Source organism: Capricornis sumatraensis, chromosome 5 (genome assembly GCF_032405125.1).
Source record: "Capricornis sumatraensis isolate serow.1 chromosome 5, serow.2, whole genome shotgun sequence".
Lineage (NCBI taxonomy): Eukaryota > Metazoa > Chordata > Mammalia > Artiodactyla > Bovidae > Capricornis > Capricornis sumatraensis.
The window spans coordinates 87,120,076-87,137,628 of NC_091073.1; the positions used below are offsets into that span (position 1 = coordinate 87,120,076).

Consider the following 17,553-nt stretch of genomic DNA (forward strand, 5'->3'; position numbering starts at 1 on the left):
AATCCTCTCCATCCCAGAGTTGCTCCAGTTCCACATTCCCGGGGTTCTCCTCTCTCCAACCGTCTTTTTTTTTTTTGCTGGAGAGAATTGGGCCCCTCTCATCCTTCTCTACCACGAACTCCTCCTTAAAAGAACCCGGGAGCTGCTGAGGGCCCTGGGGTCGCCGCTGGCTTCCTTTCCTTTCTGCACCAGACCTCCTCTTCCCTCACTGTGGGCTGGGCTTTTTGACTCTCTTTCGCGCGCCACCCCGCCCCGGGTCACAGCCAGGGCCAGCGCGTCCCGCCTCCGCTCTGTCGCTTTAAGCGGGTCCCCGCCGGCGCGCCCCTCCCTCACCCCTCCTGGCGCTCGCCGGCTCTTCGCCGCCTCTCCCGCTCCTCCTGCTCCTCCTCCTCCTCGTCTCCCGCTCCTCCTCGCCGCCCGCTCCGCTCCTCGCAGCCTCCGCGCACCCGCAGCCATGGCCGACATCAAGACGGGCATCTTCGCCAAGAACGTCCAGAAGCGACTCAACCGCGCGCAAGAAAAGGTCAGAGGCGCGCGGCAGGCCGGGTGGTGGGGACTCGGGCAGGCAGGGCCGAGCTGGCCGGGGGAGCGCAGGAGGCCGGGCCGGGGCCGGGGTCGCGGGGACGCCCTGCCTTCCGCCGCAGCCACTGCAGCAAGGAGGCAACCGGCAGTCGGGGGCGCGCAGACCCGGTCCCCGGAGGCGCGGGGTGGGCCGGGTCTCCCGGCTCCCTCTCCCCTTGCGCGGCTGGGCGGGCGCCGGGCACGAGCTGAGGCAGGTGCGGCGGGTCTTCCGCGGCTCCCAGAGCGGAGCGCATCTCCCTCCCGGCGCCAGCTCCCCTCGCTCCCGCAGGCGGCTCGCGGGTCCCGGCGGAGCTTGCGGCGCTGTAGTTCCTCCGGCGGGATTTCTGGCTACTTGGGTGCAGCAGGCAAGAGCGATTTCGCACAGAAGCTACACCTCTCAAATCTGTTTGGATCAAGAGGGCTGACCGCTCAAACCCAACGGCTTTAATACAGTGCAGTGAAGTGAATCCTGAAGTTCAAAACCGAGATCTAGATACACAACTTCTTTTTCTTTGCTTTTTATTTCTTTTTCTGAGGGGTCTCTGTTACACGTGTATCCCTTTTGACGCCAGTGCCCTTCTCTGGAAGGTCAACGATAAATATGACCCGAACCTAACAATTCTCTGCACATTTCTGCATAGAGGAGGGCGTTTTACTGCATTAAAAAAAAGAAAAAAGGTCCAGTTGGGTTCCTTGGTGTTTCACAAGCCCCTCAGGATCCGTCACAGTCAATTATTTTTTTCCCCCGAGAGATGGGTACAAATGAATGGCAGGTCCACGTCAAGTCCATTGCCCAGCAGTTGGGGAGGTACTGTTCCATGCACTGGGCTTGCCTGGCTTCCCTTGCCTACTGCTTGTCACCAAGACCTTGCCAGCACTGAGGTCTTCATTTGTGTCCCTTGCAGAGGACATTCATATTGTATGTTAAGCATTGTGCTTGAAAATTGACACCAGCTAATAAGCCCCGTGGTTTGTGTCCGTTGAACTGTGTTCTCTTTCACGTGGAAGTATTTTCTGTCCCTGGGATTCTGGGTGTTTAGCGGTTTCCTGTTTTACTGGAAGTCAGATTTGCCGCGTTGCTCACTGTGGCAGTGAATTTCCCTCTGCAGACCCTGTCTTAGACTGCCCTCCGATTCCCACTGACCGCCAGGAACTGAGCTGAAGGGGGGCACTGATCCCTTTGCCTCTCTGTGTTCCCAGAGGCTTGGTGGCTGCCTTTAGTCCCTCCCTTCACACATCCAGGCTCTCAATGCAGTAAGAGGATTGTATTTCTTTTAATATCTACCCAAGCTTATCCTGAACCACCGGTGATCCTCCTGCCACTCCTTTAGCTGCTGAATTAGCAAGGCTTCCTGCCTGCTTCCAGTCCCTGGCTGCGTGTCCAGAACGTAGCCAGAATCTGCTGGGAACCTGGTTAGGTTTTGTCATCATTTTTCCGTACTTCATTTTATCCACTGGTAGATATTCCACCCCACCCTCTCCCTCCTTCCAAGTAATTACTTGAATTTTGGGTCTGAAGCTTTTCATTGAATCCACTTTCCATCTGTGAAGGAATTTAGTGATACAGTCTGCCTTTTGACATATTAAATTATTTCTTAATCTAGGTCACCAGCTGTTAATATGCCAGAAATAACTGAAAAGAAAATGTAATCTGACTTAGCATGCAAGCCCTTATAAATTGTTGAAAACTCACTGTTGCGTTACTAAGGTCAAGTGTGTGTTATGATTGCAGTTGTGGCTGGTGGTTGATCACAGTGATCTAGGGAAGCTTTGAGCAGGGCTTCGAGTGTCCTGATTTCTTCCCTGGAGAAAGCTGCTGATGAAAAGTGCCTGTTGTACCTAGTTTAGAAGATTAAGGCATCAAGAGGCTGAGAGAGTGGTTTCTGGCCCTGGGTAAGTCCTGCACCCCCTACTGAGCCTGTTCAGTGTATGGGAAAAGAGCATGTGCACATCCAGGTAAGGCAGTCCAGCCAAGCCCAAACAGTAGCCTCTGGACAATGGAAAACGAAGTGTGCCGCTATTAATGGGTTCATTAGACATCTCCTCCAGTGATGCCTTCTTTTTGCATCTTCAGTCTCCTGCTCTTCTCCAGATGCTCTGTTGTAGTAACTATGTGCCATGTATGTTCTTGAGACTCTTTGTTCCTGGTTTTTACCACACATTTTCTCAAAAGAGTCCACTCTCTCACGTTCTCATCATTTTTGATCCACCTAACAGCTTGCATGCATTTTCCCTCCAAATGCATGACAGACTACTCTTTCAGGTAACTTATGGCTTTCTATGAATTTAATATAGTATTTTTAATTGAAAGCCTGTAAAGTTTCTTTGGAGAAAAAAAAAACGTGAAATACATATATAAGGGGGGAGAAAACCACCAACAAATTAGAACACTCATAAATTCTACCACTCAGAGACTCACAATTGTTTGATGTGTGTCCCAATAGATTTTTTCCTCTTGCATATGTATGTATTTATACAACTAAAACAGATCCGTCCTATAAGATTTTGTAACCTGTTTATTTCATTTAATAATCATGAATATTTTTCAGTAGATGTACATATTTTCCATCATGATTTTAAGTGACTGAACAGTATTGGAATGTATGCATTTTAGTGAATCCCCTATTTTTGGACATTCAATTTCCATTGTTTCTGAATATAAATGCAAATAAGTGAGAAAACTTACAGGGAAATGTTGCTACACATTCAAGTATCTCCTTAAATAAATTCCTAGAAGAATTATTCTGTCAAAGTTATGCTTATTTTTATCATAGTTAGATTGCCTTTCAGAAAGGTTGAATCAATTTACATTCTCACCAGCAATCTCTGAGACTTTGCCATTAGCAGATACTAAAATTTAAAACATTCTTCAGATACATAATTGGAAAAAACTTTTGCTATTCTTTTTCTTGGTTTTATTTTTTAAAGGTCTAACATTTTTTGTATTAGTTTTTTTAATCTGTGAATTTTGTTTGTATAATGTTGCCCATTTCATAGAGCATCTCCATCTTGTTATTTGTAAGGGCAGAAACTATCAATTCTAAAGGTTACAAATATTTCTTCCTTTCTATTTACTTTTTAACTTTTGAGCATTTTTTTCTGCTATGGAGCATATTTATGTTTGTGTTATGTTTATTTATTTATTTTGTATTTGCTTAAATCTATCAATTGATTTTGTGTGGTTTCCTCTTTTGGATGTTGAATTACTTAGGATCCTGCCACTTGTAAATGTCAGAAAACTCAGTTCAAACTGGCTTAAGGAAAAAAAGGATTTAATTACTAAAAATAAAAATATAGTTCTTGCACATATAAATTTAAATGAGTACAAATACAATATGTACTTTTATTAAACTATGAACATATATATATTCTTATATATGTGTATTTAAAAATATATGTACACATTTCTGTTATACATGTTAACTCATTTGATTCTGTGGAGTTAGGTACTATTATTATCCCTGTTTTATAGATGAAGAAGAGATTAAGTTACATGCCCAAGGTCACACAGTATGCAGTAAAGCTGAAGTTTGAACCCAAGCAGTCCAGTGCTTCTTGATTACACGGTACTGCCTCTTATAATTAGGAAAGGGGCAGCGGTGGACACATATCAGGCCTGCATGGAAGCAGGGATTCAACCACAGACATCAGGGCTCAGGTGTTTTCTCCCTACCTCTCATCTCTGTAGCCGTCTAATCAGCCCCATTCTTGGGCAGGTTCTTCTCTTTTGGTGGCAAGATGGCTGCCAGCAGCGCTAGGCAAGAGCATGTCACTATTTACGGATAACTCAGGATAGCCCTCACCAGCCCAACTTGGGGCTTGTTCCTCACCCTGGAAGAAAGAAATCTCCGGCCAAGGGCCAGGGCAATGGGTTGGACTGGGCCTGAATCACAGGCTTCTGTGGAAGCTGGGGTGAAGAAATGTCCCCTAGACCATATGCCATGCTCGTGGAGGAGGGAGAATCAGAGGACAGAAAACGGAATGGGTGCTGGGCTGGCAAAATAAAAGGTGTCCACTGAGGTATAATTAAAAAGCTTTCCTGTCCCATGTTTGTGTAAATAATCACATAGTTAATAATTTAATATTCATTTAAAATTTCTTATCAAATAATCCACAGTTTAAAAAATAAAATATTAATGAAAGGCTTATTATGAAAAATAGCAGTCCCCTGTCTCCTCTCTCCTCAACCACCAATCTTGTTTCCCCAGAGGCAGCTATCATTAATCACAGTGCCTCTCAAATTATACTTAAAACTACTTCTGAATCTATCCTTTCATATTTGGTGAAATAGGTAAAGATTTAGCTCTCATACATTCTTCCCTCTACTTCCATATCCCCTAATAATAAAGCAAAAATAGTTGATTGCTGAGGATTATATTTTTAAAATGGTAAAGTATGGAAAAGAATAGGTGTTTCTACATGTATAACTGAATCACTTTATCGTACAGCTGAAACTAACGCAACGTTGTTAATCAACAATACTCCAATGTAAAATAAAAAAGCTTTAAAAAGCCTAATTGATAAGATCAAAAGAAAGTATAATGTTTGTTGTCTATAACACACACATCTTAAGTATTCAGCCTTTGTGGATTTTTGTGTATATGGATCTCTGTATAGCTATCACACAGAACATTTCTATCACACCAGATAACTCTCAACCTTCATGCCTCACCTGTTGTCTTTTTCTATGTTTATACATTTTAAATTCCTTTACCATCATTTTCCTGATGAACGCCTTTTATTGTACATATTGGTTATTTTGATATCTTCTTTTGCAAAGTGTTTGTTCAAGTCTGTGTTTTATTTGGGTTGCTTGTTGTTTCCTTATTGACTTGTAGAAGTTCTTTATATATTTAGTATATGAGTGCTTCCTCAGATAGACATTCTGTGAAGGTGTTCTCCCAGAAAGTGGCTTGTGTTTTTCTTTCTTAATGGTGCCCTTGGATGAAATGAAGTTTAAAATTTTTATGAAGCCTTATCAGAAGATTAGATTTTCCATGTAGTTTTTTATTTTCCTAGAGTTAATCATAGCCTTATTTCTCTTTGCTTATTTTTCTATGAGCTATGTAGAGTTGTTTGTTCTTGCTTCATCAGATCTGTTAAATGCCTGCCAATATTGTATCAAAGGTCCGTATAGTCAAAGCTATGGTTTTCCACTAATCACGTATGGATGTGAGAGTTGGAACATAAAGAAGCCTGAGCGCTGAAAAATTGATGTTTTTGAACTGTGATGTTGGAGAAGACTCTTGAGAGTCCCTTGGACAGCAAGGAGATCAAACCAGTCAATCCTAAAGAAAGTCAATCCTGAATATTCATTGGAAGGACTGATGCTGAAACTGAAGGTCCAATACTTTGGCCACCTGATGGAAAGAGCCGACTCATTGGAAAAGATCCTGATGCTGGGAAAGATTGAAGGGAGGAGGAGAAGGGGACAACAGAGGATAAGATGGTTGGATGGCATCACTGACTCAATATATATGAGTTTGAGCAAGCTCCGAGAGATGGTGAAGGACAGGGAAGCCTGTGGTGCTGCAGTCCATGGGGTTGCAAAGAGTCAGACGTGACTGAGCGACTGAACAACAACAGCAATTATAATCAGGGGTTCAGTAAAATCAGATAATGCAATTATGTTCTCCTACTGAAGGACCCCCTCCCCCAAACTCCGTCAGTTTGTCGTCTCTGCCCTTTTACTGTAAGCTGGGCTGATTTTTTTCTAAGCCTGCTACACAGCTGTCATCCTGGGTCTTTCCTCGCCAATGTTGGGGTTGAGGAAGGGACTTGAAGGCCCACCTATTCTATAATCCCAGGCTTTCAAACTGTTCCCCATTGTCAGTGTTGTGCTTTATCCTCACTTTTTGCACTTCTTGGTGGATCCAGGTTCTAAGGTGGAGTGTGTTTGTGACTCGTGAGAATTGGCTGCTTTTTCATGGGTTGCCTAAACAGGCACTTCTAGAAAGTACTTGTCTCTATTTGGCTGAATTGTTTCCATTCTTGTGTCTACTTTTTTGCTTCTGTAAAATGTATTGAGCTCTCTCGTCCACTAGTAACGCCTCTCCTCTTTTTATCCATGTATGTTCATACCTTTTTTTATTCCTTTGTTGTCATTTTTCTTGCAAGGGTCTTGGGAGGAAATGGATGTAAATAATACAGTCAGTTTGCCTGTTTTTTCAGAGGCCTTTTTTACTTAAGTATTTAATATCTCTGGGATTTTTTTGTCCATCTTTATTCATTTGTGAAATCCAGTGACCTTTATTTGGTCTTAACCCTCCTTGACCTCTATGCAATATTTAAGTTGGTGGTGCAGTTCAAACATTTTTTAAGATTAAAACTGGCTTCCCAGATGGCACTAGTGGTAAAAAACCTGCCTGCTAATTCAGGACATGAGATACGGGTTCAGTCCTTGGGTTGGGAAGATCCCCTGGAGGAGGAAATGGCAACCCACTCCAGTGTTATTGCCTGGAGAATCCCCATGGAGAGAGGAGCCTGACAGGTGACAGATAGTCCATAGGGTTGAAAAGTGTCTGACCTGACTGAAGCGACTGAGCATGCGTTCAAACATTTTTTTTACTGTGACTCTAGTAAGGAGGGAGGCTTTTGGTATGTTCTGATACTAGCCTCTTTCAGTATTAGATTTAGTATTAATAAGAGTGAAAGTGAAAGTAAAGTGAAAATTGCTCAGTCCATGGAATTATAGTCCATGGGATTCTCCAGGCCAGAATACTGGAGTGGGTAGCCTTTCCCTTCTCCAGGGGATCTTCCCAACCCAGGGAGCAAACCCAGGTCTCCCGCATTGCAGGCAGATTCTCTACCAGCTGAGCCACAAAGGCTTCCCTCCAGTGTTCCCAAGAATACTGGAGTGGGTAGCCTATCCCTTCTCCAGCAGATCTTCCCAGCCCAGAAATGGAACCAGGATCGCTTGCATTGCAGGCAACCAACTGAGCTATGAGGGAAGCCCAATAAGAGAGTTACATTATATAAACTCTAGGGACATGTACTGTTCTATAGTCTTTGTGCTAGTTTATCTGCCGTGAGTGACTGTTATATAATAGTCTTAGGTGGAGTTTTTTTCATGCCTTGTATCTTCCCGAGTAAATTGTAGATGCTTGAGGGGAAGGACCAAATGTATCGTGAATTGTATGTATGCAGCGATGATGTATTATTTGACATTGTGTTTTCTTGCTAGTTTACTTTCCACCTCTGCAAACACATTGCCTGAAAGCATCCACCTACATTATTCTTTCTCTGACTTTTGTGGAATTATGATAAAGTTTTCACTGTGTATCATTGCCATTTGAACTGTTGTTTTGTGAAGATAGTATATAAAATAAAATTAACTTTAAGAGTTTCGAAGATGGATGGAACTCCATAAATATTTAGGTTTTGTTGTTGTTCAGTCATTAAGTAATGTCTGACTCTTTGCCACCCCATGGATTGCAGCACACTAGGCTCCCTTATTCTTCACTTTCTCCTGAAGTTTGCTCAAATTCATGTCGATTGAGTTGGTGATACTATCTACCCATCGCATTCTCTGCTGCCCCTTTCTCCTTTTGCCTTTGATCTTTCCGAGCATCAGGGTCTTTTCCAATGAGTTGGATCTTCACATCAGATGGCTAAAGTATTGGAGCTTCAGCATCAGCCCTTCCAATGAATATTCAGAGTTACTTTCCTCTACATTGAACTGTGCTAAATTCTTAGTTTTATGGGTCAAACAGATATTGATAGAATCCTGTGGTTCAGTCCAATGTTGATTGTGTGATATGGCAAGAAAAGCAATGTAGTCTCCGTGCATGGCAAATTATGTGACTTTGTGGGTTTAAAAAAAAAATTGTTGCTTTCCAGATGCTCACATTTAGGTTTGTTCTCAAAGAGAGACCTATAAATGGTGCTTGCATGTGCCTGTACTGGTGAGCATGTGCCTGTGTTTATTTTATTTATGCAGATTGAGTGGGAGAAGAAATACCTTGCTCTGATCAGGAGAATTTACCTGGGACCAGAGCCTTTTCTGTGGAAGAGTAGCTTATATGACCATGTTTACATTTGAGGACTCTTTAGAGACTGAGTCTCTGAGGCACTTACAGGGTTTTCCCTTTTAAGATCATCTGAAGACTTTGTTGTCCATTTCCACATTGTATGACATATACCTTTGCTTCTACTAAGATAATTTTCTCTGGCTGTATTATGAACTGACAGAATTAAAAATAATTTTGAGGGCATTCTTGAGAGTAAGGTTGCCTTCTTCATTTTTTTTTTTTTTTTACATATAAGCATGCTTATGTGCATCATCCTTCTTTCCCCAGGAATGAATATAATAGAGAATCAGAACTGTAGGGACTGAGATTTTAACTTTATACAAAGTTATCATTATCCTTTGCAACATAGCATATTGTATGTGTTTTCCATAAATCATACTTTAAAAGTCAGCTTGTCTATGAACCAATACAACTTAAAATATCTGAAATGCTTGTATAAATAATATGGTCCACTTGAAGTATAAAATTAGGTCCCATTTAAAAAGTACTCAAATGATTTTTTAAAAATACATAAATGTTCCAGTATATCATGAAGATACACTTACTCCTCCCTGGGGTGCCTGTCTTATGATAAGTTCTGAAATCCTATGGGGAGTTTCCCTTCCGTAAAGAAGTTTAATTTTTACTATGGCCGTATGGTAAGGGAGTCCAGCTTTCAGATGTCAGTCCTGTCCCCTGGGGTGAGCACTGCAGTGTATCAGGAACCCAGTGGCATCCCCCCTCACTACCCCAATAGCTCTCACAGGGAGGGCAGGGCCAGGAAGCCTTTTTCTCCAGGGTTATACTCAACTATGACCACTCTGTGTCATAGCAGCCCTAAACTCCCAATGTGTGAGCTCTTTATCAGTGGGTTTATCATTTTCAAATATACTCGCATATGTACACACAGATTCTCACTCCAAGATTTCCCATCATGCCACGGTTCCTAAGTTAGGAAACTTGACATCAGCAAACACTGATCATCCAATTCATTCATGCCAGTCCAAATTCTTCTGTTTTTAATAACATGCTCATAGGGACATATCAAATTGATTTTAAGCCTGCAGTTTGAGAATACTACCCTAGCGGAGCCTCGGCATCCTTTCCTGTAAATTTCTTTTGGGTCATGAGTCCATTCAAAGATGTATGTGTGTGTTTATGTGAGAGAGAAAGAGATTGTTTTAAAAAATATTGTGAAGTACTTTGTGAGCGAATGAGTTGAGAAGGCAAAGAGTACTTTTAAAAATGATATGTTCTCACTTTTTAAGCCTGGAAATTTCTACTTGACTCTTCAAATATACTTTTCTTTCCATTTTTATAGCCCTTTAAATTAGGGGCCATCTGAATAGAACACCTGAGGAAATATATAAGCCTGTGGGCTTCAGTGATGGGATAATGGATAAAAAGATTTCTTGTGTTACAGATAGAATTTTCCAGATAAATGGCTAATGTTTACATAATGGAACTGCCATCATCACAGAGTTTGAGGAATTCACCTATGAAAGTATATATAGTAAGACTCTACACACAGCATTGTGTAAAATTAACACAAAAGTAATCACGATTTCTTGGGAACACATCCACAGGTCAACTTTTCATATAGTAATGCTGAAACTTCATTCTTATTGATTCAAATCTACATTTAAGTGTAGTACATTATATTTCCTGAATATATACTGAGTGAATCTTTAGAGGAGTAATGTTGGATAAAGCCATGAATAGATCTTAGTTTTAAAATATTTGCTATGCATAGTATATTAATTTTGATTACCCTGAAATTATTTAGAACAGATGTATACAAATAAAAAAGCTACAATTTTGGTCATTTTCATCTTATTCTCATATAGTTATTTATTTGACAGTTTAGTTCAGAAGTGGGAAGAACCTGAAAAAATGTATACACATGTATATATATATGGGGCGTTCCAGGTGGTACTAGTGGTAAGGAACCCACCTACCAATGCAGGAGACATAAGATATGCAGATTCCATCCCTGGGTAGGGAGGATCTGCTGGAGGAGGACATGACAACCCACTCCAGTATTCTTGCATGGAGAATCCCATGGAAGGAGGAGCCTGGCAGGCTACAGTCCATAGGATACCAAGGAATTGGACATGACTGAAGTGACTTAACATGCACACGCACATGTGTGTGTGTGTATGTGTGTGTGTGTGTGTGTGTGTTTACATTTATGCTAGATGTACATATTCTAATAGTTATATATTCTATTGTAAAGTCAACCTGGTAAAATTTGGTTATTCATTTCGAGTCACTTATTAAAAATCTAATGCCTGAAAGGCACTTGCTACTAATATAGCATTATAATATAGCATTCAACAAAGACATCTTGGTTGATCATAGACCAGCAGGAGCTGGTAGAGAGATAAACCTTTGAACTTAAAAGTAACTACATAGTAATTAATGAAAAATAATAATTAAAAATTCTATGAAAAGAAAAAGAAATTTAAAAAAATGTAACTAGGGATTTCACCTGGAGTGAGAGAGTTGGACATACCTACTTGAAGAAGGTAGATATTAAGCTAAGAGTCTAAGGACGAGTTGCAGTTATCCAGACAAGAGGAGTAAGATAATGGTGTGGGAATTATAGTAGTCAGTGAGCATTCCAGACATCAGACTCTTTGCCCTCATTCACAATGCTGCTGCTAAGTCACATCAGTCGTGTCCGACTCTGTGTGACTCCATAGACAGCAGCCCGCCAGGCTCCCATCCCTGGGATTCTCCAGGCAAGAACACTGGAGTGAAAAGTGAAGTGAAGTTGCTCAATCGTGTCTGACTCTTCACAACCCCATGGACTGCAGCCTACCAGGCTCCTCTGTCGATGGGATTTCCCAGGCAAGAGTACTGGAGTGGGTTGCCATTGCCTTCTCCCTTATTCACAATAGATAAGATAAAAATAAGAGCTATAGAAAATAGTGTCAGAATTGACTGTTAGCATTGGCCTTGTCAATGATCTCTTCTACCATTTGCATATTTATCAAAGTGGAGAAGTGGACCCTAATTGGGAGAGTCTTTTTGTAGTTGCAGTCTCTCTTTTGTGTGATCCAATTTTTACTCTCAGGTGTTAAAGGGTCTTTCTGGGGCAAAGTTCCCCCTTGATAGAGAGGCAGGACGCTGGTTTCAGACATGAATTATCTGTCATACAAAGATCCCTTTGTACAATAGCAGTATACACAAGCGGAATTTGTTTTTATGGCTATGTAACTAAAGAGCCTCTTGATGATGGTTAAAGAGGAGAGTGAAAAAACTGGCTTAAAACTCAACATTCAAAAAACAAAGATCATGGCATCTGGTTCCATCACTTCATGGCAAATAGAAGGGGAAAAAGTCAAAGCAGTGACAGATTTTATTTTCTCAGGCTCCACAATCTCTGCCGACTGTGACTGCAACCATGAAATTAAAAGACTCTTGCTTCTTGGAAGAAGGAAAACTATGACAAAGCTAGACAGCATGTTAAAAAATGAAGACATTAATTTGCGTACAAAAGTCTGTATAGTCAAAGCTTTGGTTTTTCCAGTAGTCAAGTACAGATGTGAGAGTTGGACCATGTAGAAGGCTGAGTGCTGAAGAACTGATGTTTTTGAATTGTGGTGCTGGAGAAGACTCTTGAGAGTTCCTTGGACAGCAAGGAGATAAAGCCAGTCAATCCTAAAGGAGATCAACCCTGGATATTCATTGGAAGGACTGAAGCTGAAACTCCAATATTTGGCCACCTGCTGTGAAGAGCTGACTCATTAAGACCCTGATACTGGGAAAGATTGAAGGCAAAAGGAGAGGGGATAGCAGAGGATGAGATGGTTAGATAGCATCATTGACTTAATGGACATGAATTTAAGCAAACTCTGTAGATAGTGAAGGACAGCCAAGCCTGGTGTGCTGCAGTTCGTGGTTCATGGGGTTGCAAAGAGTTGGACATGACTTATCGACTGAAAAACAGCAGGGTCTCTTATCATAGTTCAGTTCAGGCCCTCAGTCATGTCTTTGCAACCTCATGGACTGCAGCACACCAGGCTTCCCTGTCTATTGCCAACTCCTGGAGCTTGCTCAAACTCATGTCCATAGAGTTGGCGATGCTATCCAAACATCTCATCCTCTGTCATCCCCTTCTCCTCCTGCCTTCAATCTTTCCCAGCATCAGGGTCTTTTCCAATGAGTCAGCTCTTCGCATCAGGTGGCCAAAGTGTTGGAGTTTCAGGCTCAGCATCAGTCCTTCCAATGAATATTCAGGACTGATTTTCTGTTGGATTGACTGGTTTGATCTCCTTGCAGTCCAAGGAGCTCAGAAGCTATCAGGAATTCAAAATAGAAATTAAAGTCCTTATAAAAATTTTAAATGCCGCACGTCTGGAAAGATTAGTTTGTCTTTAAAAGGTTTGAATGGGCTTCCCTGATAGCTCAGTTGGTAAAGAATCCTCCTGCAATGCAGGAGACCCTGGTTTGATTCCTGGGTCAGGAAGATCCCCTGGAGAAGGGATAGGTTACCCACTCTAGTATTTTTATGCTTCCCTGTGGCTCAGCTGGTAAAGAATCCACCTGCAATGCGGGAGACCTGGGTTTGCTCCCTGGGTTGGGAAGATCCCCTGGAGAAGGGAAAGGCTACCCACTCCAGTATTCTGGTCTGGAGAATTCCATGGTCTGTATAGTCCATGGGGTCACAAAGAGGCAGACGTGACTGATCGACATTCACTAAAAGGTTTTAATCCACTTGGATTCCCAACTTTTAATGAGAGAGAGAAGAGAAGAGAACCCACATGATTAATGCTCGAGGCCTTAATTATTTTATAGGCACTGACCTGATTATATTGCAAGCTGTGGTCCTGAGTTTAAGAATCTGAGATAATTTGCAGCTTGAGAAGAATCTTAAATTTGGAAGAGAATCTTCAGTAGCAGGCAGACTCTTCTCTTATCTAATAATGATTGCTAATAGTTGAGTAGCATAGATGGCCCAAGCCATGGAAGGATACTCCATTTTGTGGTAGCACAGCCTAGATCAGTGTGATACCTTTCACATACTCTAGAATTCCTCAATATTGGAGACCTCCATACAAGAAATCCTTCCTTTTTAACCTATGTGTTTCTACAGCAAAAAATGAACTTCCCACCTGCTCTTTGTTTGGTGGGTTCTTCTCTGAGTCTCCAAGAAAACTGTGTCCAGATTTTTCTTCTCATCTCTGTCGGAAATGCATGTAAGCATTGGGATCACTAGCGTTATGAAACATGGTCCATGAGAGGGCTCTCCTGGGAACTGATATTGGCCTGTGATTTCTCCTTTGAAGCCTAGAGAGTAAATCTAGAAATCCAGTACCCCAGGGTAGTGTTTTCGCGATAGTCAAGAATATTTGGGGGAGTGAGTGAGTTAAGAATGCAGATTCCTGTGCCTATTTTAAAACCTACCAGAATCTCATATTAAGACTCAAGAATATGCATTTTTAATAAGTTAATTCAAAGTCTTAATGAATGCAAAGTACACTACTTTAGAGAAAGGGGCTTGGTTGAGATTTTGTGGTGGGTATGAGCTTCTAGGGGATTTCCTGGTGGCTCAGATGGTAAAGCATCTACCTGCAATGCAGGAGACCTGGGTTCATTACCTGGGTTAGGAAGATCCCCTGGAGAATGAAATGGCAACCCACTCCAGTACTCTTGCCTAGAAAATTCCATGGATGGAGGAGTCTGGTGGGCTGCAGTCCATGGGATCGCAAAGAGTCGGACATAAATGAGCTGCTAGGTCCACTTCAGGGTTATAGTATAGAGAGTAAGGCTTTCTGGGACATGAGTTTGAGCAAACTCTGGGAGATAGTGAAAGGTAGGGGAGCCTGGTGTGCTGCAGTCCATGGGGTTGCAATGAGTCAGACATGACTTAGCAACTGAATAACAACAACAACAACAAGGCTTTCTACCACTAGTGACTCTAAATTTATCTTGAATGTTGCAGAGAGCGAAAGGTGAAAAAACAGTGCCCTATGCAATGCTTAAAAATATCCTTATTCTTAAAATAGCCTACTTAGGTTTCAAAGAAATCAGTCAGTTTTGTAGAGGCCAAATCAGAGATGTTTCATCAAGGGCCAAATGTCTTCTTTATTAGGAGTGTTGTACAGCATGGAGGATTGGAGTCTGTGTAATCTGGTGCTGTAAAAGCCATTATAATTTTAGAATAAATCTGGCTGGTGCATTGTTCACACAGAGTAGAAATGTTTGTGTCAAAAAATTGCTGCATATTTTTGGTAGGTGATAGAGAGAGATGGGAAAATTTGAGAAATTTATTTATAATTACATTGACTTTGTATGTTTTATTATGGAGTGAATAGTAATGAGATTGCTTAATATGGCTCATAGGGAGTGTCATCAAAACTCAGAGGATGGTTTTGGTCTCTAGTTGAAGAAGCCCTATTTGATAGGAACGGAATTATCATATTCTAAGTTTAATTTTTGTTGAAGTATTTTGTTGAGAACTTGTGTCTGTGTTCTTTTTTAAAAAATTAATTGATTTATTTTAACTGGAGGCTAGTTACTCTCCATACTCTCCGTAGACGTGATTTTGGTAAATGGAGAGTACATAGAATCAAGTACATATTTTTTCAGAAGGTTTTTGCTAGTCACAAGGAGCAGATGTCACCATGAAGGAATTTAGTGATTTTCTAGATATAAATATAAGGAGATGCAAGAACTGGGCTCATAAAATCAGCTCCTGAAGATATCCAACTATTTAAAAACTTGTTCTGCTAGTTTTTCTAGGGCACAGAGTACCTCATTTCTGATATCCATCCTAAACTCCCTTCAGGGGCTATTGAAGGTCAGCAGCTACAGCAGCACATGATTTAATCTTTGCAAAATATATTGACCTTCCTCCTATCTCTTTGGGGCAGTTTTCTCAGAGCTATTTGAAATGCTGTTTCCCAGGACATAGTCCTCATTTTGCCTCAGACAAAACTTAACTTGCATCTCTCACTTTGTGCACGTTTTTTTAAAGTTGAAGGGATGGAGAATGGGGGAATTGGGTGAAAGTGGTCAAAAGGTACAAACTTGCAGCTATAAGACAAATAAGTTATGGGGATGTAATGTTCAGTATGCTGACTGTGGTTAACAATGCTGCTGCTGCTGCTGCTAAGTCGCTTCAGTCGTGTCTGACTTTGTGTGACCCCATAGACGGCAGCCCACCAGGCTCCCCCATCCCTGGGATTCTCCAGGCAAGAACAGTGGAGTGGGTTGCCATTTCCTTCTCCAGCGAAGGAAAGTGAAAAGTGAAAGTGAAGTCACTCAGTCGTGTCCGACTCTTCGCAACCCCATGGACTGCAGCCTACCAAGCTCCTCCGTCCATGGCAAGAGTGCTGGAGTGGGGTGCCATCGCCTTCTCTGAAATTAACAATACTGTACTCTATATTTGAAAGTTGCTAAGAGAGTAGATCTTAAAATTTCTCAAAACAAAAAAATTGTAACTATGTGACATGATGGATGTTAATAAACTTATTGTAGTAATCATTTTAAAGTACAGATCTTCCTTGACATATGTCCTGATAAATTCAGCATAAGTTAAAAATATCCTAAGTTGAAAAATGCATTTTGTGCACCTGACCTACCAAATATCATAGCTTAGCCTAAGCTACATTAAATATGCTCAGGACACTTACCTTTGTCCATAGTTGGGCAACATCACATAATGTAAAACCTATTTTAAAATACAGTGTTGAATATCTCATGTAATTTATTGAGTACTCTACTCACACCTATGGATAGATCAACTAAACAGAAAATTAACAAAGAAACACAAACTTTAAATGATACAGTTAGACCTAATGGATATCTATAGGACATTTCACCCCGAAACAATGAGTTCTCTACTGAAAGTAATGGGAAGGTTGTCTGAGTACAGAGTGGCTGTAAGTGTATTGGTCCCCCTCTTGATCTCATGGCTGCTCAGAGCTGCATTCACTGCTGCTGCCCAGCATCATGAGACAGCTTATTTTAAATAAAATACCTTATTTTGTGTGTGTGTGCTTGGCTTTACTGCATTTCCCAGATATGGTGTTTTCTGCAAGTTGGTTTGTTGTAACCTTGCATTAAGCAGGTCTGTTGGCACCATTTTCCCAACAGCATTTGCTCTTCATGTATCTGTGTCACATTTTGGTAATTCTTGCAGTAGTTCTAACTGTTTATCAGCAAAAAGACTGCTGGATGACTTACTGCTGGATCAAATGATGGTTAGCATTTTTTAGCAATAACACATTTTTAAATTAAGGTATATATGTAGATTTTTTTAGATGTAAGCTGTTGAACCTGTATTTAGGCAAAGTGTAGTGTAGACAAGTGTTCTGAACTTTTATATGAACTTGTGCTTAGTCACTCAGTCGTGTCTGATCCTTGCAACCCCATGAACTGCAGCCTGCTAGGCTCCCCTGTCTATGGGGATTCTCCAAACAAGAATACTGGAGTGGGTTGCCATGGCCTTTTCCAGGGGATGTTCCCAACCCAAGGATTGAGCCTAGGCCTCCTACATTGTAGGCAGATTCTTTACCATCTGAGCCACCAGGGAAGCCCATTATATGCACCAAGAAACCTAACAATCTCTATGACTAGCTTTCCTGCAGTATTCACCTTATTGTGGAACTGAACCCACACTACCTCTGAGGTATGCCTATATTGTACCAGATATTGCTTAGTCCAGGAGAATATAAAAATTCAAAATTTGAAGTATACTTTCTACTGAATGGGTATCACTTTTGCACCCAGATAAGTTGAAAAATTGTAAGTTGAACTGGCCTAAGTCAGGAACCATTTGTACATACATATATCAAATCATTATGTTGCATACCTTAAACTTACACAATGTTATGTCAATTACATCTCAATAAAACTGTAAAAAATTCGTTGGACTTTGTTTTACAACCTAACATGTGATCTGTCCTGGAGGATATACCATGTGCATTTGAGAAGAATTGTAATCTGCTGTTGAGTGAAGTGACCTATAGAT

At 41.2% G+C, this 17,553-nt stretch overlaps 1 protein-coding gene across 1 annotated transcript in view; it reads left to right on the plus strand.

The window, feature by feature from the left end:
* The first annotated feature begins 454 nt into the window (after positions 1–454).
* The window catches only part of AMPH (amphiphysin), a 205,970-nt gene continuing 188,871 nt past the window's right edge, over positions 455–17,553 (plus strand). The window contains exon 1 of the mRNA XM_068972726.1: positions 455–523. Within this exon, the coding sequence (XP_068828827.1) occupies positions 455–523 (69 nt within the window). The remainder of the gene's footprint in view (positions 524–17,553) is intronic.